The 24,397-nt window shown below is 42.5% G+C and overlaps 1 protein-coding gene and 1 long non-coding RNA gene across 17 annotated transcripts in view; one reads left to right on the plus strand and one right to left on the minus strand.

Annotated features, from left to right (window-relative positions):
* The window catches only part of LOC123976946, a 33,865-nt gene extending 11,697 nt beyond the window's left edge, over positions 1-22,168 (plus strand). For 3 of the 12 annotated variants that reach the window (XR_006826461.1, XR_006826464.1, XR_006826471.1), the window contains 5 exons: positions 6,272-6,918; positions 7,082-7,208; positions 9,680-9,770; positions 9,895-10,192; positions 14,295-15,611. This is a non-coding gene — a long non-coding RNA (uncharacterized LOC123976946). The other 9 variants (XR_006826472.1, XR_006826463.1, XR_006826468.1 and 6 more) reach the window with 9 other exon arrangements.
* The window catches only part of trioa (trio Rho guanine nucleotide exchange factor a), a 75,122-nt gene continuing 55,006 nt past the window's right edge, over positions 4,282-24,397 (minus strand). Inside the window, exons 27-63 of one of the 5 annotated variants that reach the window (XM_046059365.1) lie at positions 23,896-23,962; positions 23,639-23,748; positions 23,315-23,384; positions 23,053-23,142; positions 22,879-22,971; positions 22,682-22,793; positions 22,338-22,528; positions 22,023-22,124; positions 20,823-20,852; positions 19,537-19,679; positions 19,290-19,389; positions 18,920-19,163; positions 18,632-18,739; positions 18,122-18,315; positions 17,844-18,014; positions 14,713-14,808; positions 14,407-14,555; positions 14,238-14,304; positions 13,939-14,042; positions 13,757-13,826; positions 13,571-13,660; positions 13,398-13,490; positions 13,170-13,220; positions 13,004-13,081; positions 12,640-12,831; positions 11,905-12,085; positions 11,550-11,816; positions 10,964-11,463; positions 9,904-10,151; positions 9,597-9,723; positions 9,470-9,497; positions 9,152-9,314; positions 8,802-8,923; positions 8,623-8,701; positions 8,185-8,385; positions 7,947-8,085; positions 4,282-6,974 (exon numbers count right to left, since the gene is read on the minus strand). In XM_046059365.1, the coding sequence (XP_045915321.1) occupies positions 6,417-6,974; positions 7,947-8,085; positions 8,185-8,385; positions 8,623-8,701; positions 8,802-8,923; positions 9,152-9,314; positions 9,470-9,497; positions 9,597-9,723; positions 9,904-10,151; positions 10,964-11,463; positions 11,550-11,816; positions 11,905-12,085; positions 12,640-12,831; positions 13,004-13,081; positions 13,170-13,220; positions 13,398-13,490; positions 13,571-13,660; positions 13,757-13,826; positions 13,939-14,042; positions 14,238-14,304; positions 14,407-14,555; positions 14,713-14,808; positions 17,844-18,014; positions 18,122-18,315; positions 18,632-18,739; positions 18,920-19,163; positions 19,290-19,389; positions 19,537-19,679; positions 20,823-20,852; positions 22,023-22,124; positions 22,338-22,528; positions 22,682-22,793; positions 22,879-22,971; positions 23,053-23,142; positions 23,315-23,384; positions 23,639-23,748; positions 23,896-23,962 (5,428 nt within the window). In that variant the 3' untranslated portion in view covers positions 4,282-6,416. Of the gene's footprint in view, positions 6,975-7,946; positions 8,086-8,184; positions 8,386-8,622; positions 8,702-8,801; positions 8,924-9,151; positions 9,315-9,469; positions 9,498-9,596; positions 9,727-9,903; positions 10,152-10,963; positions 11,464-11,549; positions 11,817-11,904; positions 12,086-12,639; positions 12,832-13,003; positions 13,082-13,169; positions 13,221-13,397; positions 13,491-13,570; positions 13,661-13,756; positions 13,827-13,938; positions 14,043-14,237; positions 14,305-14,406; positions 14,556-14,712; positions 14,809-17,843; positions 18,015-18,121; positions 18,316-18,631; positions 18,740-18,919; positions 19,164-19,289; positions 19,390-19,536; positions 19,680-20,822; positions 20,853-22,022; positions 22,125-22,337; positions 22,529-22,681; positions 22,794-22,878; positions 22,972-23,052; positions 23,143-23,314; positions 23,385-23,638; positions 23,749-23,895; positions 23,963-24,397 lie in introns of those variants that run through there. The other 4 variants (XM_046059364.1, XM_046059368.1, XM_046059367.1 and 1 more) reach the window with 4 other exon arrangements.

The raw sequence follows: 24,397 nt of genomic DNA on the forward strand, positions 1-24,397 counted from the left end.
AAATAACGACTGCCCGCCCAAGCCCCCCCCCCCCCCCAAAAAAAAAAAAAAAACGTTTTGAAATCTTTTATTTATGCACACAAATATAATTAAATTAAATTAAATACCATTCCCCCAAAAAATACATACTGTAAAATAAATTAATAGGCTGACCCTGTTTATATTGTGTGCTGGTAACTTTATCCATTGCCAGTTTCATAATTTGTTGTTAATTTGTGAACCGTTAATGTCCCGAAATCTTCTAATTTAGCGGGGGAAATCCGCTAACATGTTTTAATGCACATGTTAACTTGATTCAGTTGTGCTAATAATATATAATCTAATTTTTTTTACACATCTTACCTTTCAAGCGTGCATCCCAGATAGCATTTTCTATTGCAGCTCTGCTGCGCTGCTAGCATTTGATGCTAACTTCCGGGAACTATTCAGACGCTACATGATCCGCCATTGCTGTGAAAAACTGGTCCATTGGAGTGAACGGAGATGACGCGACTCTCTCTTTAAAGGGCTCTGGTCTGGAGAAGCTGAAGCATTTATTACCTGACACACTGACACCGTACTTTTACTGCCAGAATATTTTCCTCCTGAGATTCACTGTCACTTTCTGTCACTCGGACAGTCAAACACTCTGAGACCCACAGATTAAAGGAGCTGCTCTGATAACAGCACCTGTCAGGTAGACGTCCTGCAGGGTCTAAAAAAAGTCTAAAATTTCAACATTTAAGTTTTTGTTCTAGGTCTTACATAATTTTAAACGGGTATTTATTTTTCAATGTCCATGTAACGCTGCCTCTAATGCTCGTTGAAATGGCCCTGCAGCACTCAATAATGTTTTTTCCTCCTGTGGTGGTGTAGTTCTTTCTGTCGCTAGTCCAAATCAATCCAAATATAATTTGCTGTATTACAACTACAATGACTAACAGGCAGCTTCATGTTATTGCCGCAAGTCTCTTTCGGATTGTACCACAGATATAAAACGAATTTATTCTTCAGCTATGGGGAGTTGCAACCTTATTGGTTCTTGGATGGAAAAACAGATCTTAAGGCTTAAAACTAGTCTCTAGCAATGTATTTGAAGCCTACTGTCGCTGCTTAATGAATGAGCGGCAGAAAGTGACGGTGAAAGTTAGCAGAGGATAAGATCAGCATTAAGTTGTCGGTTACAGGTTACTCTGTTCTCTACTGCACATCTTGATAATTAAATTAAAAGAGAGGACGGTGTTGACCACAGAGGAGCTGAGGTTAGGAACGTTAAAGCAAATTAGGGATGCAAACTAACGTTAGTCCTTTTAAGCTAATGAGGAGATTATTCTTTTGGATTTTGATGTACAAATGAAATGCTTGTAATAATACAGAAGGGAGGTGGTTTTCATGTTGCCTATTATTTATGTTAATTTCTACAAATGTATAAAGCAGTAAATTAAGACACAAAAGGCAAACATGAATAATCCTATCTGTAATGATTCTGAGGTCATGTGTTTTGGTGGTGAGGCTCCAAACAATGCGCAATGAATGTAAAATCACTGTGTAGAGCATCAAAACTAACCAAATGGATTTTCCCAGATTTAATGGTGAAAATTCAACCCCAGTAGACTTATTTAGCTTTTGGGGTGTAGTTTATTATTGTCTCCCTGTCTGCTCCCCTGAGTTTATCCATTCAAGTTTTATAAAGTCGTCAAAAAGAAACAGAACGCTAATCCGAATACATTGATTTACTCTGCAAGTAATTTTGTGATTGCATTTCCTTTGTGTTAGGTGATAAAGGTTTTAAATTTCATTCATAATGGTCTTAAAAAGGTTTTAAATTTGACCAGGTGAAACCTGCAGAAACCTTGACATTGTCCAATTACCTCGTTAAATGATTAACTAAACAGATGAGGCTACTGTCATGCCACAGCCTAACTGTGATTAGTCAGGATGATGCCAAGGGAAGCCAGCCGCTGTCTGGCTTCACGCCAATCAAATCGCAGCACGCGATCAACGTCATTCAGATGAAATAACGGGAGCTGTTAGCAACTTTAGCTGGTGCAGTTATGAATGGTGGAGATTTGGAGTTTTTAGTTATAATAAATAGTTCTACTAAACTACCACTACAGCAGCAATTTTGGATTAAATCTGACGGAAGACCAACGCCAAAACTGGAGCTGCGTGTGGAGAGGGAAAAGGGGTTTCGGAGGTTCAATGAGGAAAACTAGATCCGTACAGAGTGGCTAGCCGGTAGCGCCAAACTTCAATTGACTCTGTTGTGGAGGACCTAAAAGCCAGTGGGAAATTCTCTAACATGGTTATTGACCACTTTGCCTCCATGAAAGACAGGAGAATGGGCTTCCTTTTCAAATAGGGTGAGTGAAATGTCACCTTCTTCTCTCTCTGAACTGAACTGAACTGCAGCTCTGTGTGCGATTTTTGACGTGGTTATATTGTTTTGCTTACCTGGATTTAGCTGCGAATGAATAGTCCGCTGAAGTAACCTTACTGTTTTTACTGTGGTTGTGTACGCATAGATAATGAGCTCCGGACAGCACAGGGCACTGGGCCAGGTTAGGTTAACTTACCCGACTTATTGTTTTTACTCTGTCGGTCTGGTATTTGGCTGTTAGTCTTGAGTGATGTTGTGTTATGAACATTTGGTATGTATGTAGGCCTATTTGATACATGCACCACTGCTACTATGCAAATGTCAACTTCAAACGTCTTCTGATTGAGCTTGTGAATGCTTCTTTTATTCTTAACAGAAGCTTATTTGTACTGTGCACTATAAGCAGCGGGCTATATATGCTATTTGGGGTGAGAGAGAGTCAGTGAGTGTGAGAGAGAGAGAGAGAGCATGTTGGTAAATGCAACTTTGGGATTGTGCATTGATACCGGATAGTGCGCATCTTTAAAGTATGATTCAATTTTGTGTAAAATTATACCCTGCACTGTAATAGCACAATATATTAGATAATTGCCCTGCAAAAAAAGACATCCCCTCTCACTTGGCTTCCCCAAAAATTTACCCCACCCCATGCCACTGGAATAAAAATATGCATCAACGCTTTTTCCACAAAACACAATAAAGTAAGTAGTGAAAGTAAATTTTATTTACTTTCACTTTATTTATTTATTATCTGATCAAGCAGTCAATTACTTTGTCTATTCAGCTTTATGCAAGATCAGGACTACTATCTGAAAGTTGACTAATTTTTCATTAGTTTTCATTACTATTTGAGTCTAGCACTAACAATAAAAAATTATTTATTTGAGTAGATTTCCCTCAGATTATAAGTTGTGCACAATTACATTTGAGTAAAGAATTAGTGGAATTTAATTTTAATAAACATCAGTAAATCAAGTCATTTAGTATGCAGAAATTAAAGTTTTGCTTAAATGTATTATATTGAAGTTAAGGTTTACTCAAAAATATTATTACCTCTACCACCCCAGTTTCCACAAATATTGAGTATTCTGTACTTATTTGGGTTTACAGTGTATATATTGTTGATCACATCAGACACACCTGTCGGCTCCTGCTGCTAACAGCCGGCTGCCAGAAACAGTGATTATAGCCTACATGTATTTGTACCGGGATGGCACGATTCCGCCTGGTTGGTCTGTCCCAGATCCAAGGGCACAACTCTAGGGAATCTAAATGGAAATATTAGCCAGTCATCATCATGGGCCAGGTAATCTTCATGGACACTCTCTAATCCTTACACTGGCGTTTTCCTCTGCGGTGCCATGGCGCAGCCATGCTGCATTACGCACGAGTGTCACGCAGTATTTATATGTTTACAGCAGTACAGAGTAGGCTTCACACCTTGCCAAAATGATGGCTTCAGTCAGGGGAATCCCCCATCCCGGGAGATCATTTGAAGATTGAGGTTTAACAAATCCGTGTATGGTTCATTCTTTGGTTAATTCGTTTCAAAACCAAATCGTAAAAAAACAAGTAGTTTTTCTGTTTTAAAACTAAAACGGAAAATCAAAGCAGCTGCGTTTTGTTCTATCTATGACCGGTGTTGTATCACTACTGGTTTTCAAACTAACTGGCTGCTGTACCTGTGGTCTGCGTCGGGCTTCATCCAACCAGAGAGAATGATCACAGACCATCTGCAGCGCAACAGGTCGCTCCTGCTCCCGCTCAGGTTGAAATGGCTGTTATCTACACTCATCAAAACTCAAGTTGATATTTATGCTAGTTGTCCATTTTAGCTTGAAATAAATAGGTGTAAAATGTAGCTGTTTAAATAATAAAACAAAAAATAAACAATGTTTACGGAAACAAAATGTCAAACAGGGTACATGTGTTCATTATGTTTAATTTTCAAATAACTGATGGCAAAATGAGAATATTTACAAGAGAAATGATGTATGATCTGTACAAAGAAATATACATGCAAAGATAAAAAACAAATAACAAACATGTATTTTATGAAACCGGAAACAAACATGACCAAAAAAAAAGACAGACAATGAAGGAAAATGGCCTGTGCACACCTTTCAAATAAATAACAAGGTAACTGGATGTCTGTTCCTGGTGGGATCAGTTTAAACATAACACATCCTAACCCCATAATGGATTCATGTGTAGTTAAGTGGTTATAGCACAGCTATCTCGTTTTAATTTCCAGGAAAGAAAACTAATGAAACCAAAGCCGCCATCTTAGGGTAGTGTTTTTTTTTTCTTTTTTTTTTTTTTTTACACACAAAGAACTTGAATTTAGCAAAGAAATATTTTGGCAACAAGTATCTGTACATAAAGTTAGAACACCATTTAGTAAATGATGCACAAATCTCCCATTCAACTCTTCCAATGAAACTGCAATGCTCCATTCTCTGTGAAGAGGAACTTTAAACCCGTCTCTTTACTAAAGAGCACTAAACAAACTAATCCTGTTCCTCCAACATAGTGTTTAACTAGTGTAAACAATCATTTGACATGGTCATAGATAACCTAACTCAAGAGAACCACATTTTTATTAAGAACTATAAAGCTAGAGCAACTTTGGTGTACCAATACTACAGGGACATACAGTACAAAAGTGTTAAATCATTTTTGATCAAACCATAATGATTGTAGATTGTGTACTCTAACTTGGCCTGGCAGTTGTAACACTTAAAGATCAAATAAACACAAACTACCAGCAGTGCTTGCAGTACCAAGTACGTGCTTTTCTCTAGATTTATTACAGATACAACAGATGTCTTCATAAATAGTTGCATAAAATGTTAAAGCCGCAACATTGCACATGATAATCAAACATAACATACAATGAGTGCATTTACAGTAATTTTTCTTCCCCTGCCTCCACATTCACTCCCATCTGATTGGCAATCACTGCTGCCACTGAGGCTCTGACAGTCTCGTGTCCTGCCATCCGAAAGCAGGAGTCCGCTGTGAATGTGAGAGGAAAGAAGGCAGAAGTCTATATACAAGGTAAGGCTTAAACATCTCATATCTGCGCAACACAAGTTTTGTTCTAGGAAAAGCAAACTGATGGATGTCTATTGTTTGTTTTCAGATTGGACAGTGCAGCATTGTTACTCGTGACATGGTCATCATGGTATCATTTTAGATTAGGTACATTATATAAGCGCAGCCATCAAAAAGCTCTGAACGGACGTATAAATGTCTCAATAAAATCAAACCTCAGTCACTGTTTCCAGGTGTCTACAGAGTCCAAAGTAGCACAGCAATTTTCAACTGATGAGCTTTTTCTACTAATATGTTTTTTTTCTTGGAAACGTAGACAGTACTTTTCCTTTGTATACATTGTTTCTATAAGAAAGGGCTGCTACTCAAAAGTCTTTGAGTTACAGTGTTAGTGTAAAAGAGCAAAAACACACAACGTCTGTGTCCCTCTGGCAACAAGAGGGAGGGCAGTTTGTTTCTCACTAGCTTTGTTGGCATCACTTCCTCCTGAAAGCTCTGCATCTGTGCAGTGGTGTCAAAGCTCGATCAATTGGCTCTTCTGATCAACTTTAACTCTTGCAAAGGAAAATAAATTACTTCTTAATGTTTTTTTATTTTGTTTATTTAAATTTTTTTTACATTTTTTCACTTAACTAAAAAAATCTATTTTAAGTTGAAACCAGCAAGCAGCAGTAGACAAGGGCATCCATAATTTATGTGATTGGTGAGAACTGTGTTCTCTAGGACTCTGTTTGGCTTAAAACCTCAACAGGTCTCAGTTTAATTGGTGAAAGGACTACAGGACTTTAGTAAATCAACATTCTGTGAAAGAGGATGAGATAAGCATTCATTATTTCTCCTTGCTTTTACATCTAGACCATCAAGATGCTCAAATCCAGAGGAGCCTGCAGCCCCTACAGTCTAAGCACTGGACATCCAGTTTTTACTGCTTTTGTCAGCTATGATCAGATTGGAGGCGGCAAAGATTAGGGGGCTGGTTTGGACTTGTGTATCCTATCCTTTAAACTCGGGGCTGAAGGCGACTTTGGATGAAGCTCCTGACTCCTCCGATGGCCCGGGCGTCAGTCTGATGTTTCCTTCGGTCTATGAAGGAGATGAGGCGGGAGGTGTCCAGGCAGCCCTCTGCTCTGGACCGGCCGTCAGCTGGACCGGCCGTCAGCCACGACTCCTGGAGGCAGATCCCGGCCGGAGGCCTCCTGCCTGGGTCTGTCCTCAGGAGCAGGCAGATGAAGTCCCGGGCCGCCTGGCTGACGCCCTGGAAGTAATCCTTGGGGAAGCTGAAGTCTAGCCGGCAGATGTTCAGGCAGGTCTCCTCTGTGCTTTCGTCGAGGAAGGGTGAGGCGCCGCTCAGCAGCACGTAGGTCACCACGCCCAGGCTCCACAGATCGGTGGTCAGGGACAACGGCTCTCCAAGGACCAACTCTGGGGAAGCAAACTCCGGGCTGCCCAGCAGAGGGTGAATATAGTGGGCACTGTTGAGCTGGACAGCATCACCAAAGTCTGTGAGTTTGACCGTTGGCTGGCCACTGGAGCTGTGGGCCACCAGTAGGTTCTCAGGCTGGGAAAAAAGATTACAGTGTCACCATTAGTCTTGTCTACTTGATTCTTATTCATTACTACAGTCCAGCAAGTTTTCCACACTAAATTCATTTGTTGTTGTTGCAGGTGAGACATCATGCAAAGTCTGTGTGACCTTCAGTATTCAAAGATAAAACAGGATCCAACTGCAAGTTGATCCATTTATGTCTGGAAACGTGACCTTTAACTGCCATGACGACCAACTCGAGCTCAGGTAAGTGCTTTAGGTGTTTTACCAAATACAATGTTGACAGCTGACTTTTTACTGTGTAAAATTTTAAAACCTCAGCTTCAGAACAGTCACTCAACACTTTAAGGCCTGGGCACATCTCGATGGAATAGCTCAATATTTTAGGAAATAGAGTTGTATGGGCAGACTGATACCAAGCTCATCTCTGTACGGTAAATATGAAGCCAGCACCTGGCTAGAATGGCTCTGTCTGAAGGTAACAAATCCACCAACAGCACCTCGAAGACTCATTAATTAACATTATCTTGTTTGTTTTATTAAGTACAGAAAACTGTTAAGTGTATAAAATCGTGGTTTTTATGGATGATTATGTGCCAGACTTTTTGTACTAAGCTAAATGGCTGCTGGCACACGGATGTGAGAGTGGTATCAAAATGTTGCAGTAGGAGCAGATCACTTATTCACATCTGAACAGATGCTTTTAGCAAAGGCTGTGAAAGAGGGACAAACAATAAGGATAGAGAAATCCTCCTCTGTGAATGTTTCCGTTTGCATAGCAGCACATGATTTTGTGCTTTTGCCTGAGTAGGTGAGAAATCTGATCACTCTCATAGGATTGTTTTAACCTTTTCCCATGTATATGTCTGTACAGAAATGTGCTTAATGCCAAATCTTTTTCACACACTGCAGGGGGTTCCCCTGTGCTGCTATAAGAAATATCAATCACGGTAATAAAAACACTATTGCAGTGAAAGTAGTTACTTTTACGTCCAAATGTGCTATCCTGCAGTTGTGCAGGTAGTGTAAAGCTTCTAAAACGTCTCGAAGGTAGCAGGCCACTTTCTCCTCCGTCAGATTCCCCCAGCTAACAATGTAGTCCAGCAGACGGCCTTGGTCAGCCCTGAGAAACAAACACACAAAAGTAGTAAAACATCAGATGGAAGAAATGCAAATGCAGGCCTGAGCGAGCTAATGAGCTACATATGTTTAGAGTTCTCACATCTCCAGGACGAGGGCGTAGCTGCTGGGGGTTTCATACGTGTCAATCAGGCTGACTATGTGGGGGTGTTGGAGCCTCTGGAGCAGATTGAGTTCCTGAGTCACCCGGTCCCTCCTCATCAGCTTCTTGTTCACGTGTTTAACCGCCACTGTGCGTTTGGTGCCCCGCTGGTCACAACGCTTGACAACAGAGAAACGACCCCTGGGGAGGACAGACATTCAGAGGTCAGTTAGTTCACTTCAGACACTTGTTGTGGAATCAATGCCACTGTCAGAATCTGAATTTTTCAAATCTATTTTATTCATAGACAACCTGTGTATAGTATGTTTTAGGCATTTAACAAAATGAATCAATCATATCAGAAAACACTGTCTGAATTTTGACTGAATGTCAAAAGGTCTATGCAAAAGCTGTACACTGAGATATTAAGTCTATTACCTGCCCAGTTCAACCACCTCAGTGTAGTGAGACTCAAAGTTGTCCTTCCAGCTCACTCGGATCCCGTCAGTGGACACGGCTGAGACAATTAACACACAATCAATTCATGTCCACACCAGCATGTGTCGAATAAACTGTGCAGAGGGCTCGATGCTGCACATTTTGTTCTCTTCTCTTACCTAACACTCTGAGGCTAGCTGATGACGTCACGCTGCCCAGCTCGTTTGTGGCAACACAAGTGTAAACGCCGTCATCATCAGAGGCTACGCCGACTATCCGCAGCGTCGCCTCACCCGTGTCACTGAAATAAACACATACATGTGAATCTACACATGAATTCAACATTCGACTTTTTCCTTGTTGAGCGGCAATTTCTTTTTGTTAAAACAGTCAACGGTGGGGCCACAAACGAGTGACAGTCCTATTGGACAGTGAAAATAAACCCAAAAGAAAATCTGAGCTGCAGTCTGATTTGTTACCAAACACCAAGGGACACTCGTGCAGTGATGCTCGGACTGCATTTTCTTACCTGTAGGCGATGCTGATGTGTCCATTGTTGGTGAGGTTGCTCTGGTTGGGTCCCTTCCAGGTAATGGTGGCCCGGGGCCGACCGCAGACCTTACACCTGAGGGTTACACTCTCTCCGTTGTCACACGTCACATCACTCAGAGGTACAAGGAACTCTGGGGGAACTGAAAAAGGAGAAGGGGAAAAAAAGTCAAGATTAAATCCTACCAAATGCGGAGACGATATTCAAACTTCAGCGCTGACTGTTTAAGTGATGCTTTTGATGTCACAAAATTTGTTAATCTTCAAAGAAACACAATTCCACAAAGTTAACACTTACCATCGTAGATGTAGTTTGGATTTAGAAGCTAAAAAAGAACGAAACAGGTCAGCATGGAAAATGCAAAGCAGAATAGAAGCAGGACTTATTAGCAGCAGAGCATCTTCAGATGTACTGATAAACTCACCTTTACAGAAACTTTATTGGCCATGCCATCTCTGGACTTCCTGTAACCGTTTTCCAGCTTGGTCTCCTTCTCCTTCTTCTCAGACTTTTTACGGATGCGTAGGGACGTGTGCCAGGATGAAGACTTCCTGCTGGGACAACAAAAGGGATCCAGTCAAATCACACTGACACTGAGGTAGATTTATTCGTCTCTAATTTAAATGTGGTTCAGGTGAGCTTCATTCAATAATATGGATGAAGCTGAGACAGATATGAGACTGCAACCATTCATTTTTAACAGAACATTAACAATTTCTCAGAGCTCTTACTTGATGGATCCTTCGGGGCAATCAGGTACTATGGCAGAGGTGTGTCCCAGCACAAATCCGGGGATCCAGCCCTCGGCGGCGGGGCCCTGCTCAGTAGCCGCCCTGAACACCAGGAACATGTTTTGCTGGTTGCTGGCCAAGATCTGGACCACCTCACCCTGAATGACGCTGATCTCATCCTCCTTCACTGCCATGTAGTCCTGGGTCACCAACATGGTGGATACGCTACTGCTGCTGCTACTTTCACTCTGCACACCACAAGGGAGGAAACATGGGCACGTGGGAAATTGTAAGTACAATCTCACACGCTTCATTGCAGTAAAATCTTAACACAAGTTGGGATTTCACACTAAAATATAAATCCAATACTTTTGGAAAAGTGAGAGAAGGTTGTAGCAGAGGATAGATGTTTGATTAGTGTCCACTTGATAAAGTCTTCAGAAAGGATTAGAGTGAAGTGCAAGAAAGACTAAAAAACAGTGATTCATTAATTTCTTCTTGGGGGGGGGGGGGGAACAAAGAACTGGATGAAGAAAGGCAGGAATAAGATGGAGATTTCCATTTCACTCGTCTTTGCTCTGCAGCTCCAGGCAAAGAGGAGGAACGTTAGGCTGAATGAGAGCATCTGTCGAGTACGTTTGGAGGCGAACCACAAACGTCAGGTTAGTTTCAGGAAAAGTACATTTCAGTAACACACCATGAAGACAGCAGGCGGTGAAGGACGGCCAGGAGGAAGTCAGGTGTTAGTGTAAGCTTAGAGTTAAGAAATCAAGAGACAGCCTTGAAAGGGAATCACTGAGGAGCTGACTGAGGTCCACTAGAGAGGTTTTGAACCTGAAAACGTGTTGACAGCGGAAACGTTTGCTAGAGATTGTCTTCAGAAATTGGCTAAAGTTAGAAAAGATGATGCTGAAGAGCAGTGAAGGTTGTCAGAGATGTGTAGTAGGGGACAGATTAGTAGCGCTGGCTGCAGCAGGACAGGAGACAGACAGGACAGACCAGGCCTCCCTTTGCCTCGGTGTTAGTCAGTGCAACACTGGGCAGCAGGTATTAGTCTTACCCCGTTACTCTGGGTGGACTGGATGGACTGCTCGCTGGCCGATGAGCACGTACTCATGCGGTCGGCTTCCTTGCTGTGTGTGGAGTGTCTGTGAGTTAGGCTGCTAGATCCAGAGCCAGTCTGGATCTGGTTCGAGTTCTGACGGACAGGAGTCTCTCCTGCCTCCCCCGGGAAAGTGAACGAGCCAGGCCGGCTGGCTGGAGAGCCTGGCATGGAGCTCCAAAATCCAGATCCAGACTTCTGGCCCGGGCTGGGAGGGGGAGGAGGGAGGCCATCCTTGCCAAAGGCAGGAGTGGCCAGGGGCAAGGCCATTGGGGACACGGCTCCTGGCCGTGGTTTGGATGTGGGTGTAGAGGGCAGGGGCCCAACTGTGGCGCGGGGAATAGGGGCAGGAACAGTGGGGGTCTGTGGTTGGTCCTCTAGGGTCTGGATGGGGCGCTTGCCCTGCGGGCTACCCCCTGGAGGGAGTAGGGGAGAGTGGATAGGACAAGACGACGAACCTGGATCATAAGTGAGCAGAACTCACAACTCAGTCACATCTTTCATTTTACAAAACAAATTTCACAAATAGACAGACGTTCCGTACCTGACATCTTGTTGGGGCCGTCGGTGTCGGCCCCAGGGTGGAGGCGTAGGGGCTGGGGCAGGCGTGAGGGCTGGGGGATCCTGGAGGGCCGACGAGAGCCACCCTGGGGCCCTGAAGGGATGGCGCTAGCCTGGGAGCTTCCACCTCCGACTCCAGGGGGCGCACTGGACCCACTGCTGCCCCCAACCGGAGCTCCCATGCTGGGCACACATGACCCACCGCTTGCCCCTACATGGTTCCTCTGATACTCTATTGGTGAGGTCAGAGCTGTGATAAGGTACCAAAGAGACAAGCATGGCCATGTTGCCAACAGTCCTCCTATAAAACTCCTATGTTTGTGTGTGTGCGCGCCTACCATTGAGGAAGTTGCGTTGGCTCTCGAGTATCTGGCTGATCTGAAGGGTCCAGACCTCACGCACCCCTGGGTGGGAGGAGTGAAGCACAAAGGACTCCACGGTGCCGTTGGTTGACCGAGAACTGAGACTGAACTTACAGGGGTCGCCTTCCACATTCTCCTCTAGACCCAAACAGCTTACCTACAGAGTGCAAAGGGAGAGGGAGACGCATTGTTACATACCACAGTAGTTCGAAGTAAATACTAAGCTTTAATAGTTAAGAAATCAATCATTGCTTCAGCATTTTTCTTGCATTCTCTTCCCTCAATTGACTTATTCTTCGATAATATAGATTTAAAACCCAACATTTCACTCTTAAAAAAGTTAATCCAGATGACTACATTTTCAAAATAAAAGCTCCAATAAACCGCAATGGAGATTCTTGTTGCATAACGTACAAAAACAGAAAATGTATCTTATTTTGAAATTATCATAGTATATCTACATTAGGAGTGTACATTTTAGATTGTTACTCACTCAAAAACTAACTGATTATCATTATTATATTATATATACACTATTTATTATTAGTAGTATTAATGTTATTGTTTTTGATTATTATTAGTTTAATACATGCTGCAGTTTATCCACTAGGAGGAGCCATTTAGCTGACAGATATTCATACATCCTCAGTTCCACTGGCCTTCACTGATAATGCAGTACACCGTGCACAGCCCCCCATATATATCAGTTACCTTGATGCTATTCTTGTAGAGGAAGCCAGGCAAGGAGAAACCTTTCTTCTTGTCGAGGGGCTCACTAAAGATGACCAGCTGCTCAAAGAGGAAGACTCTCCTCTCTTTCATCCGGCCGAGCAGACTTCCCTCGGGGTCTAATACCATGAACGTGTCCTGCAGCAAAAGGCGGCCCTGAGCCACAATCTTGCCCTGGAGAGGGAGATGAACAAGATGGAAATGGGTAGATCAGGTGTAGGAAAAAAAGAGACGGCACGGGAGGGTGGAGAAAATTGAAATGATGTGAGGTAGAAGTTTTTGTTCAGAAGGCAACATGCTGTGAAGAACGCGTTGTGTTGATGAGCGCAGCGTTGCTTGTTCTTACATCAAATCCCTGAAGCCGGCCAACATTCATCATATCATTACACCTTTTTGGCACGATGCACATGACCTCCACTGCTTTCTGGAAGAGTCACAAAAGTAGCACAAGGTTGATGGGATTGCTGAACAATGTTTAGTTGTGATTAAGAAGCGCTGTCAATTCAGCTTACCTCCAACTCCATAGACTCCAGCCCAGCCTTTTTAGAGTGTTTCAGGAAATCCTAAAACAGAAAAAAGTGATTTTAAACTGAACAACTCACACTTTTATACAACAGTGAAGATTATAAGCAGATGACTGTATAATAATATGGACGCCTGTTCAGATGGCAAGACTACACAAAGAGGAGGCAGGTAAAGAGCTAAAGCTCTGGCGCCCTCTGCTGTATTAAGAGACCAACCTTAAGCAGCAGCTGGTACTTCATGATCCTCTGGACTGGCTTGATGAGCAGGTCTGAGATCTGTAGCCTGTGTCCCAGCCGCTGCTTCAGGTCCTACAAAGTCAAAGGTCAAGGGTTACTACAGAACCTGATGCATCTCAGAGATGCGTCTCTTGAAAAAAATGGACTCATACCTCGAAGTAGGTGTCGATGTATTCTGAGACGATGTGCTCTGACTTGGGCTTGTTTTGACAGTAGACTACATACATGTTTAGCCTCCGCTCCTGGATACAAAAAGCGTACACAATTACAGCATGATCAAAGGGGTATATAAGCATTGTCCAAACAAAGTAGGAGTTTTTCATTCACCATGGACGAACCTGTTTGAGAAAGAGGGGTGCCAGTTTGTCGGGGTCGTCCAAACATTTCTCCAGCTCGCCAAGAAAGAAACTATAAACGAGACAGAGAGAGAGAGAGGGGGAAGTAAGCTACCGTACTAGCTTACTACTACTGAATCTGGCCAGGGAAAGCTCTGCATTCTACATCTGTGTGCGTCACATACTCTTTGTGACAGTCGTAGATCTGGTGGATGTTGCCAAACACGATTTTGTCTTTTCCCTTCATATCATCAGGGACACCCTCCTCCTTCATCCGGCTCATGTAGCCCTTACGGTGGAGATGCACAAAAACATTAACAGAAATTTACAACACGGGTTCTGCAAAAATTCAGCAAATAATCAATTCTAATTCTTTCAAGTGACATTTTAAAATGCTTAGAATAAACTGTACTATTAGGAACCAACAAACTTCCACACACAGTCATTTGCAACTAGGTAAGCAGCTAATAAAGCAGCAACTCACCTCCACCACTAGGCCGAGGTCTCTAACATATTCTCTCTCTGTCTCCACCAACTCCAGCAGAATGTAACTACAGCAGAGACAGAAACAAAATTCCAGACATGAGGGAAAGTCACAGCGAATTCCCCAAACACCTCAGTGTCTGTGATACAGATGAAGGAAGCGGACGTACTGTCTTTTCTTGAGGACGCTGGTCCTGCGTTCGTCCATCTCTTCCATGGGGGAGGAGGAGGAGAGGAGGGAGTTGTCAGAGGGGTTGAAGGAAGGAGAGCTGCTGTCTCCCTGTTCTACTGACAGTGAGCTGGGTCTGTCCTCCAAAGCCTGCACCAGGGAAAAACAGACGGTAAACTAAAGTGTGTGCTAATTCAAATGTAAAAGTGACAAATGTCTTCAGCATATTCAGGCAGTCAGCTGATGCCATAATCCACATGCTGGCAAGGTTTCCTGCATGGGTTCTCGTTTTCCTCTGTTATCCTACCATCTTGCTTTTGACCAGCTCCTCGATGGCGCTCACTAACTCAGCGGCACTGGGCGTCTCTGAACTGGATGGACGGACCGACAGCCGAGAAGAGGTCTGGGTAAAAATAGAGAGTTGAGAGGACGGGATGAGGGTGGAGGGAAGAAAAAGAGCATTAGAACCTGGTAATACATACTATCTAACAACTACATCTGCTAACTCTGCTCTTCAGCTGGCGTCAATACAACTCCTACAGATAATGTAACGTAGCGTTTAATGTAACCAGACTATAGTTTATAACTGATACAAGCTTTACTTAATCAGTCATTTAAAGAGATGTGACAACTAAACTTGCTATGTAAAACAACAATTTCTTCATCTCTAAAACAGATTATACTCCTGTTTTGTGTGAAAACTTGACCCATGACCTACATGTACTGTAAGTTGGAAGAGTCTATAAATGGATAGCAAAAGAAATAGCTTAATATTATTTTTTGGTTAAAGGTCATGCTTATGTTTGGGTTAAGATTAATTTCAAGCTTTTGTTTAGCTTGTTTCTTAGTTAGTTTTATTATAAGCAAATGTTTTAATTTAGTTTTTTTGAGTGAGCAATGACTTAGTGAAAAAGATGTTTCCAGAAGTGAAACCCCAATGCTGGGGGTTTATATCTAAAGGTTCAGAGAAAGTGAAAAAGAAAAGTATATGTTATTTAACAAAAAAAAAACTCAATGGAAAGGTAAAAACATGAGGCTGAAAGTGAACAAAATGAAGATGTGGGAAAAAAGTGTCGAAATGGTGATGGGGAGGATGGCTGGAGAGGGTAAAAAAAAGTCATGTTTTGAAAGGAAGATGTTTCCGGTGCTTTCCTGTGATGATGAACAGCCTTTGAAATAATAAAAATAAAAAAGGATGCTAACAAAGCGAGAATGAAAGAGGTGTATGTATGTATGTATATATAGTTGAGGAGACTCTCACCCTTGCTGTGCTGTGCTTCAAGACTTTCCACAATTAGGTTTTCTGGGTGAGGCTGTGTGCCCTTCTGGCCTCGCCAGCGTTTAGAGATGCCAATTACTCGCATGGGTAATGAGGTTAACGCACAGAGGGTAAAAGGGAGATGAGGACGAGCGGGCAGGGCGGGGGTGAGGGAGGGGGTTGAAGGATGATGGGGACAGGGGGGCTTTTGAACTTTCACCTCAGTGTTTGGGGTCATAGTAAGATAATTATTCAGGGGAGCTGCCTGCTCAGCTGAGAGGGAATCCCAGTTTCCTCATTGTATTAATACTGACATCTACCTGTGTCTTTTAAACCTCACCAACGTTTTCCAAACCTATGAATGATTAACATGCAGAAAAAAGCTGCAGTCCTATGGTATTCCAGCAGGCTCAAGGCATTACAAAATTCCCTCGAAATTTATACTTGATGTGAATTTGGCATTAGAGCCGTCTGATCTGCACTAACACAAATGGGAAAAACCTCCACATTGTCCTCCATTTAGAGTAAAGAGCTACATGCACCTTCTCTTTATCTATATTTTCCCGTAATGCCTTTGCTCCAAGTCGACTCTGCATTACAGCGGTGTGTTGTAGAAACAGGGCAGAAAGAACTAGACAAAATGAATGGAACTAAAAAAAAACAAAAAAAAAGGAAGGAAAAACTTCTGCACTAAGGAAATTCAGGAATGTTTAAGAGTTCAGAAAAATACAAAAGTAAGGAAGAGTGAGTTTTAGGGGACAGAGAGAAGAAGAAACTTAAGTCTAAAAGAGCTGCTAGCTTCATTTCCTTTCAATCTAGAAACTGTTGTAGAAACCGAAGGAAAAGCCTTTAGCAAGTAGCATTTAAAGCTGAAGAGTGCGGGGGGAAAAAGAGAATTAAAGAATTGACTGAGGTAAGAAACAGAGGGGGACGAGCGGGACATTTCAGATGGAGAGGTATGGAAACTGAGACAAAGCAAAGACAGGACATAAATCAAGGTAATGCTACAGCGTGGCAAACAGCAAACGATACAACCAGGAAACGAAACAAAAGAGAAACAGAAATTAGTGTCAGAGGGGTCTCCGCTTTAGTCAAGGAGGAGACTTGGCGTGTCTGAAACTTTTCATTGCATTCTGCTTTAGAAGAGAAGGAGAATATGATGCAATATGCCAGGATTAAATGTTATGCATAACAGAAACTAAGGAGCCTTAAAACTTAAACTGTCAGGAAAATGCACTTTTTGGGAAAAGTGGGAGACTGAAATGAGCGAAAATGTAACCTACAAGAATTAAAAATCATAACAGCAATGACAAGAGAGAGGACCTGTAAGTGTATAGTGTGTAATATACATGATCTACGGTCTAACTGAAACGAACCCTTAGAGTATACCAATATACCAAATGTGATGTATTTTCAGACACAGATTTCAATGGCTATTAAAGCCATCTCCCCTTCCCTTTATTGTACAAAGCACGTACTATTCAGCTGCTTTTACTTTCTACAGTTAAATCAAAAATGCAAACATACAAAATGCACTAACAGAGTTATTAAGTTCATGGTAGCATCATGGCTGGCCTTTTATTTAGGAAAAACCTATAGCGTGCATAAACACTGCACATCCCAACATATGTAATTAGGGAACCAGGGATAATACGTAATGCTTTTTAATACACTCAACAAAGGTGAAAGAGATTGTTTGAAATAGGACTGGGCTACACTTGATATCATAAAACTTTAAACAAAATAATGCAAAATATTGAAGCTAAAGATCAGAGCTTCTGTTCACCACAGATTAAAAATTGACAAACACGTTCAGAAAACTGTAGTGATTTATCTGTAATGTAGCGACGCATAGCTTTGTTGCCATATTTAAATGAACAAAAATCTCTGGCAGCATCTAGGCTCATAACACTTTATACAGATTCGTCCAGCCCTAATTCCAAAAGGTGGGAAGGAGATAACTTTGGTGATTTCTGGACTTTAAATTTAAAGAATAATGTGAATCAACTTTGTAGCACCAGAAAATGTTAAAAGTCAAAGGTGAAAATAGTTTTTGTCCCAGTCCCGAAACATACCGTCTCCTGCTCCCTGTGTCCCCTCTGCTTCCCCTGTTCATCATCTTTGCCTGTCTGTCCACCCCCTCTCTTCTGTCCCCACTGTAACGTCCTCCCTCTGCTCACCTTGTCATCCTGTGAGTCTGGCTGCAGCAGGCTGTGCTGCTGGATGGCCATAGGTGGAGGCAGAGGTACAGAGTCGGCACCTTCCTCGCCCTCTTCCTCTCCGCAGCTCTGCATGCCCGAAGAACTGGACTTGGACAGCGTGCCGCTTGACAAGCCCTCGTTACGAACCCTCTGCAGCACAAATGGATGGCAAAGCAGAGATGATGTCACAATACTTTACAGAGCTGCTAATTGAAGAGAGGAAGACAGAGAGTGTGATTTATCGTGGATCCACTCACCTCCTCCACAGTCTCATCCTGAGGTGTAGCGGCACTGTCGTCCGAGTCTTTCTGGGACCCCATCGTCATCTCCCCGCTCTTCCTCACATCTCGGCTCTTCTTGTGTTTGTGGGCCAGCTTCTTCACATGGCCATCTGCCTTGCCGCTGCTTAGCCGACGCACAGGGCTGGTGAGCCACTTCCGCAGGGTGTTACCTAATAAAGAAATAAACCAAACACACCAAACTCAGTTCGCTTCCTTAAAGCCATGCAGTAGAATGACAGAGGGAGGGAAAGATTTCATCTATATAGCATTCATCACTACACTTCCACCTGTATTTGTTGCCTTAAAGTGATATTTTTAGTTAGAAAAATCACTAAAACTCCCTACTTTAGAAGTAGATTTATCAGTGGTAGTAACATGTGTGGAAAAGTACTCTGGTAAATAAAAAAATTTTTCTGTACACCACTCTGATGTAGGAGGGTTGTGAGATCTTTAGCGCAACAAACGGTATGGCAAAGGTCACCATACCTGGCCGTTTGGGCCCTGGTGAGGTGTGGGAACTGATGCCGTGAGCAGGTTGCAGCGTAGCGGACGACCCTGGCATGATGGAGTCATTGCTGCACACTGACAGAGTGTCTGTGAAAGGCAGAGTGAAGTTATGCTTTAAAGCTGATTTATGATGAAGATTTTCTAAAATTAAATAACTTTCTGTGTCATTCCTAGTGCATAAAAGTTCTTAAATACAGAATACATGTATCATTTCCTCCCTCGCAGACGTACTCCGTCAAAACTGACCATTCACACCACATTCTGTACCTTTGTGGTTGAAGATGCCTTCCATCTCCATGGATGACCTGGAATGGGCGATGCAGAGCATGGCGCAGGGCACCAGGCCCTCCAGGGCAGGGGAGCGGTCTGTGGTCCTGACCAGGCACCAGTCTGGCTTTTCGTGGCAGCGCTCCAGAACCTCCACCGTCTGACCGCGCCGTACTGTCAGCTCGTTGCTGTTGCTGGCCATGAAGTCGTGTATCACCACAGTCAGCTCACAGCCACCGGAGAGCTGAGGGAGACAGGAGAATCACTATGAGCTGGTTTTGGGAAGCAAGCTGCACTTAGGTATTCTTCGAAATGCAGACAATGTGCAGTTAGGACATAATTTCTGGTCGTGTGTGTGTGTTTGGCTCACCTTGTCGCTGTCCAGTGTGTTCTGTGATGTGCGGGATGCCAGAGAGATGGTGTCTGGTTGGCTGCTGCCTTCACCCTGACTGTCCAGGTCCTCTCCATCCCTAATAGACACACACACAATCAATAAAAGGTGCAAGTGTTTCTGTTTTAGAGTGAATGTGACTGGTTTGATTAAAAATAAATAAATAAATAAATAAATCTCTTCCTGCTCCCTAGAAGATCTTCAGCTTTAGGTGTCACACACTTACCTTCGCCCCTTGTGGTGCTTGGCTGTAGTTGCTTTGGGAATATGAATGGGCTGCTTGAGCGCTCCTCTCAGGTGAATGGTGCGCTCCTGAATCACCTCCCTGATGTGCTTGATCCAGTCCTGCTTGTTCTCAATGCTTGATGCCTGTTATTGGTCAACAATGGATCGAGTTCAAAAAGTCAAACATTAGAGTTGTCAAGGAATGGACTTTATTTGGAATTCTTGTTTCACTCCGTGTTTCACACAAGTCTGAACAGACCTCTCATCACGTCATATCAACTGAAAGAAATTTTCAGATACATTTTATTTTACATGAGCACTCTGGCTGTGGACCCCTAAAGCAGCGGTTCTCAACCTTTTTTTGTTAGCTGTACCCCCAACAACCCTCACAGATGTACTTAATTATTTTTTAATAAAATAATTTTACAGCTAACTATTTGAACTGTTTTCCGTAATTCTATTTTAAGAATGGAAAACAGATTACACACACACATATACATCATTTACGCTGTTTGCAGCTATGTCTACAGTTTATGTATTACTTTAAGCTAATTATTTTATTAATTCATATGTTTTAGGTAACAAATGTTTAGACCTCTGCTCATTTGGGAACTAATTTTCACAGACACTAAATCACAGCATGCGGTGTTCAGGTGCAAAGTCAATATGTGGATATTTCTGTTTTTTCTAATTATACTGAACAAAATTATAAACGGAACACTTGTTTTTGCTGCCATTCATTATGAGTTGAACTCAAAGATCTAAGACTTTCTCTATGTACACAAAAGGCCTATTTCTCTCAAATGCTGTTCACAAATCTGTCAATCTGTGTCAGTGAGCACTTCTCCTTTGCCGAGAATCCATCCACCTCACAGGTGTGACATATCAAGACGCTGTTCAGACAGCATGGGGATGGCACACATGATGAATGGAGGCAAAAACAAAAGTGTTGCATTTATAATTTTGTTCAGTGTAGTTGAGTGACGAAACAATCTTTCCACATACCCCTTGGCAACTGCTGGAGTACCTCCTGGGGTCCCAAGTACAGCTGGTTGTGAATCATTGCCCTACAATATTTTACGCTACAATCATTTAGCCTCCAGCTATGGCACTGGGTTAAAGTGGCTTTCTTCTGAGGAGTACATGTAGGCTACTGCTTTTGACCATCTAGAGTGTTCCTAAGCTACTGTCCCAAGAAAAATAGCAGGGATAAGAAGTGCTAAGAGTTTGTGTTTCAGACTTGTGAGAAGTGGCTGAGGGCTGTGTTGTGGGATAGTTTGTACTCACCATCGCTCCATGTTTGGATCCCTGACTTAGCTTTGAATTTAAAATATAAAATAGAGAATTTCACTGGTTTGGTTTTAGAAGATGTACATGACATTTTTTTATGCTGACAAAACGGTGTGACATGATAGAAACGTACAACACTGATAATTTGCCTCGACAGCGGACTGTAGGCCAATTAAACATGTAGCAGATTGTAAGGTGTGTGTGTGTGTGTGTGAACATGTGTGGTTAGTAATGAGACACACTTCATTTACAATGCACATAACACATGACTGCTTCTCAGCAGTTAGTTTGGTAGTCAACATGTATAATAGAGTTGTAACGCTCAGAGTATAATGTGTTAGGATTTTGGCTTCATGCTGTTCCAACGGCTGACACAATTTTTAATCCATCTGTGAGAATATTCAACAAGAAAAACCCACAGAAGGTGAAAATGGGGGCTTGAAAATTTCACTCACAGAACTAAATACATTGAAGTCATATCTTACTTCTACAACATTGTTCAAATCATTAAAAAGCTTATTTTTCTGGTAGAGAAAGACAGCAACTCGTCACTTTGATAAAGTGGCAGAGAGCCAGGGTGGGAGATTGTGGGCGTCAAGGGGTTGAGTCAGTGTCAGCAGCGTTGGTGGAGGCACATCAGCCCACAGAGAGAATTAGAGATACAAACATCCACAGAAGACACAGCCCCAGATATACCGATGTGCCTGTGTTTGTTAACAGATGGAACAAAGCCGGATCTAACCAGAGGACAGAGGCTGGCAAAGAGAGAGACAGACAGAAGACAGAGAGGAAGAAGAAAGAACAAAAGAGGAGTTTGTGACTACAGAAAGCTTCTTGGCCACCTAGAAGCTGCTCATGCAATCAAACAAGACGTCAGGGAGACGAGAATATAAGAAAGCTAGGAGAGGGTTGAACATGAAGAGAGAGAACTGGGTTGGACCAATATAAAAGATTTTCCGACACATTTGGCCAGCATTGGCCTTTTCCCCCCCAATGATATGATTTCCCTCAGTGATATCCAACACACTTATTTGGAAGCTTGTTTGATTACATTTTTATTTTATATATACCTGTAATGTTACGATCGATCAAGACTTTTAGTCCCCAGCTATCTCAGGTTTCTGCCTTTGAAAACCCATATTGGTCAAACCCCAAAGGAGATTTTAGAAGAAATAGATGAGAGGAAGTGTGTTTTACCTTGAGCACAATCTTGTTGTCAGAAGTCGGGGTGCGTCCCAGCCATAGAGCGAACTTACAGGGGTCTCCTTCAACGTGCTCTGTCACCCCCAACTCTGAGGTCTGGAAAGAGAGAAGAAGAATTAAAAAACTTCGCACTGCAGTAGAATGGCTATTTGAAATACTCTTGCTCCCAATAAAGTGCGATAGATTGAGACAGACGCCTGGTTGGCTCTTTCAACACATTGTTCTTATTTCAGTTAATGTGGTTAAGCAAGAGAAACATCTTCTCCAAACGCCTTTCATCATTAAAACAGTTGACCATCATCTACTTACAAAGAGTTTGCTCTTGTAGATGTATTTGCTCCTGCCGTTTGAGTCCTTGACCTCCTTGCTGAAGACAAGAGACATCTCAAAGAGGAAGAGGTGGCGCTCTCGACCCTTACGGATCAGGGTTTTTGGATCCCAGACCTGGAAGGAGTCCTGGAGAATGAGCTCGCCCTGGGACTCGATGTTTTCGTCAAAACCTGGGAGAAGGAGGGGATATTAGCATGAAGATTCTTTAAAAAACATGTTGTTGTCTGTTTTAGGAAGAGCTGTAATTTGATAGAAGATAAGCTCACTACAAATACAACTAACAGTAAAAGATCACAGCAACATAAATAACTAGTGTGTTCCACCTTCCAGCATAGAGAGGTGCATGGCATCGTTGGCTTTCTTAGGCACACTGAGCATCACCTCCAGGCCGTCCTTGATCTCTCCTTTACCTTCTTCACAGCAGGTCAGCAGCTCCTAAACAGACACACACAGAAACTATGACAACAAGGAAAGTATGGAGATGACCACCTCAGCAGTGATATTTGGTATTATGGTTTACCTTCAGCAGGAGCTGATACTTGGTGATTCTCTGTACGGGCTTGATCAGATAGGAAGAGATGGAGTTGGCCAGTCGGTGCCTCTGTTGAATTTCCTGCAGAGAGAAGAGGAGTCATGTGATCGGACGTAACTGACAAAGACCACATTCATTTTAACAACCACAGGCAATACTCACATCAAAGTAGTTCCCAGCATGTTCTAGGATGAGCTGGGTGGAGTCGGGTTTGTTCTTACAGTAGCTCACATACATCTGGAACTTATCAGCCTAGACAAAGACAGACCGACGTTACAGCGATGGTGATTTGAAAGATGATGAAAGTTGACTGATTGAGCTAAGGGCAATCAAACACTAAGGATTTAAGTTTCCATTGGTACAGAACAAGATACTAAATGTTAACTGAATGGTAGAATTGAGCTGGTGAACAAATGATACATACCCATGTGACAAAGCAATGCCCAACATCCTCTGGTAGCTGCTCATATTTCTCCAACTCTTTGAGAAAGATGCTGATCAAACAAAGAATGAGAGGTTAATGTGAGAAACAGCAAAAGCATGAGCTTTATTAAATAAAAAGTGATATTCCAAAATGAAAGATAAAACATACGTATATATCTTAACTACAGAGGAACTGTTGTATATTAAGTTTCTAAATATACTAAACTTTGTTTTAATGACTGTTAGTTTTTATTAAAAATGTGATTTACATTTATCGGACCATGAAGGACTTGCATTGAATAAAGTCATAGAAGAGGTTTCTTACTTATGGTGGAATTCATAGAGGTCCTGCATGTTTCCAAAGATGATGTGCTCCTTGTTGATGATTCCTGGAGGAATCTCCTCAACTCCACTGGTCATCTCCCACAGGTAGGTCTGCATGGAGAAAAGACGACAACATAAAAAAAAACAACCAAACTCATTAACAGCGTTCTGATAATTTTCCAGATTTCGTGTGAAAAGCTGTTGCACAACTCTGGAGTGAAACAGGTTAACAGTGGTGGGCTGCGGAGCTGCACTTACATCCATGCACTCCCGCAGGTCTCGCACGTAGGTTTTTTCTGTCTGAATCAGCTCTGCCATGATGAACCTGGACACGCACACAAAGACGCACATAAAAACAAAATGAACAATTGTCATACTGTCGTCATCCACATAATGATAAATCACCATGCCAATAGCTTTCTTTCAGCCTGCCTGCTTCATCCATTAACGCTAATGAATAATGAAAGAGCTACGGGCCATAAAACCTGGTCATAAACCAGCCATGAAAGACTGAAATCATGCTCATGATTTATGCTGCTTGTACAAAATGACGCAGTCTCCTTTTCCCGTCTACTACATGTAGATTCATTTATTCTCCACTGTTGTGCCTGCTGTTCTGGTGCTGGCAAAGAAGAGGCTGGTGGAGGAGGACGTTTAAATCATGTAAATTCATTAAGTGTGTACATTTACACTGAAGTCACTCTTACTCAGAACCACTTACAACTATTGAGCAAGTCGGGATTTGGTGTTAAGATTACTG

This window comes from Micropterus dolomieu, linkage group LG09 (genome assembly GCF_021292245.1).
Source record: "Micropterus dolomieu isolate WLL.071019.BEF.003 ecotype Adirondacks linkage group LG09, ASM2129224v1, whole genome shotgun sequence".
Lineage (NCBI taxonomy): Eukaryota > Metazoa > Chordata > Actinopteri > Centrarchiformes > Centrarchidae > Micropterus > Micropterus dolomieu.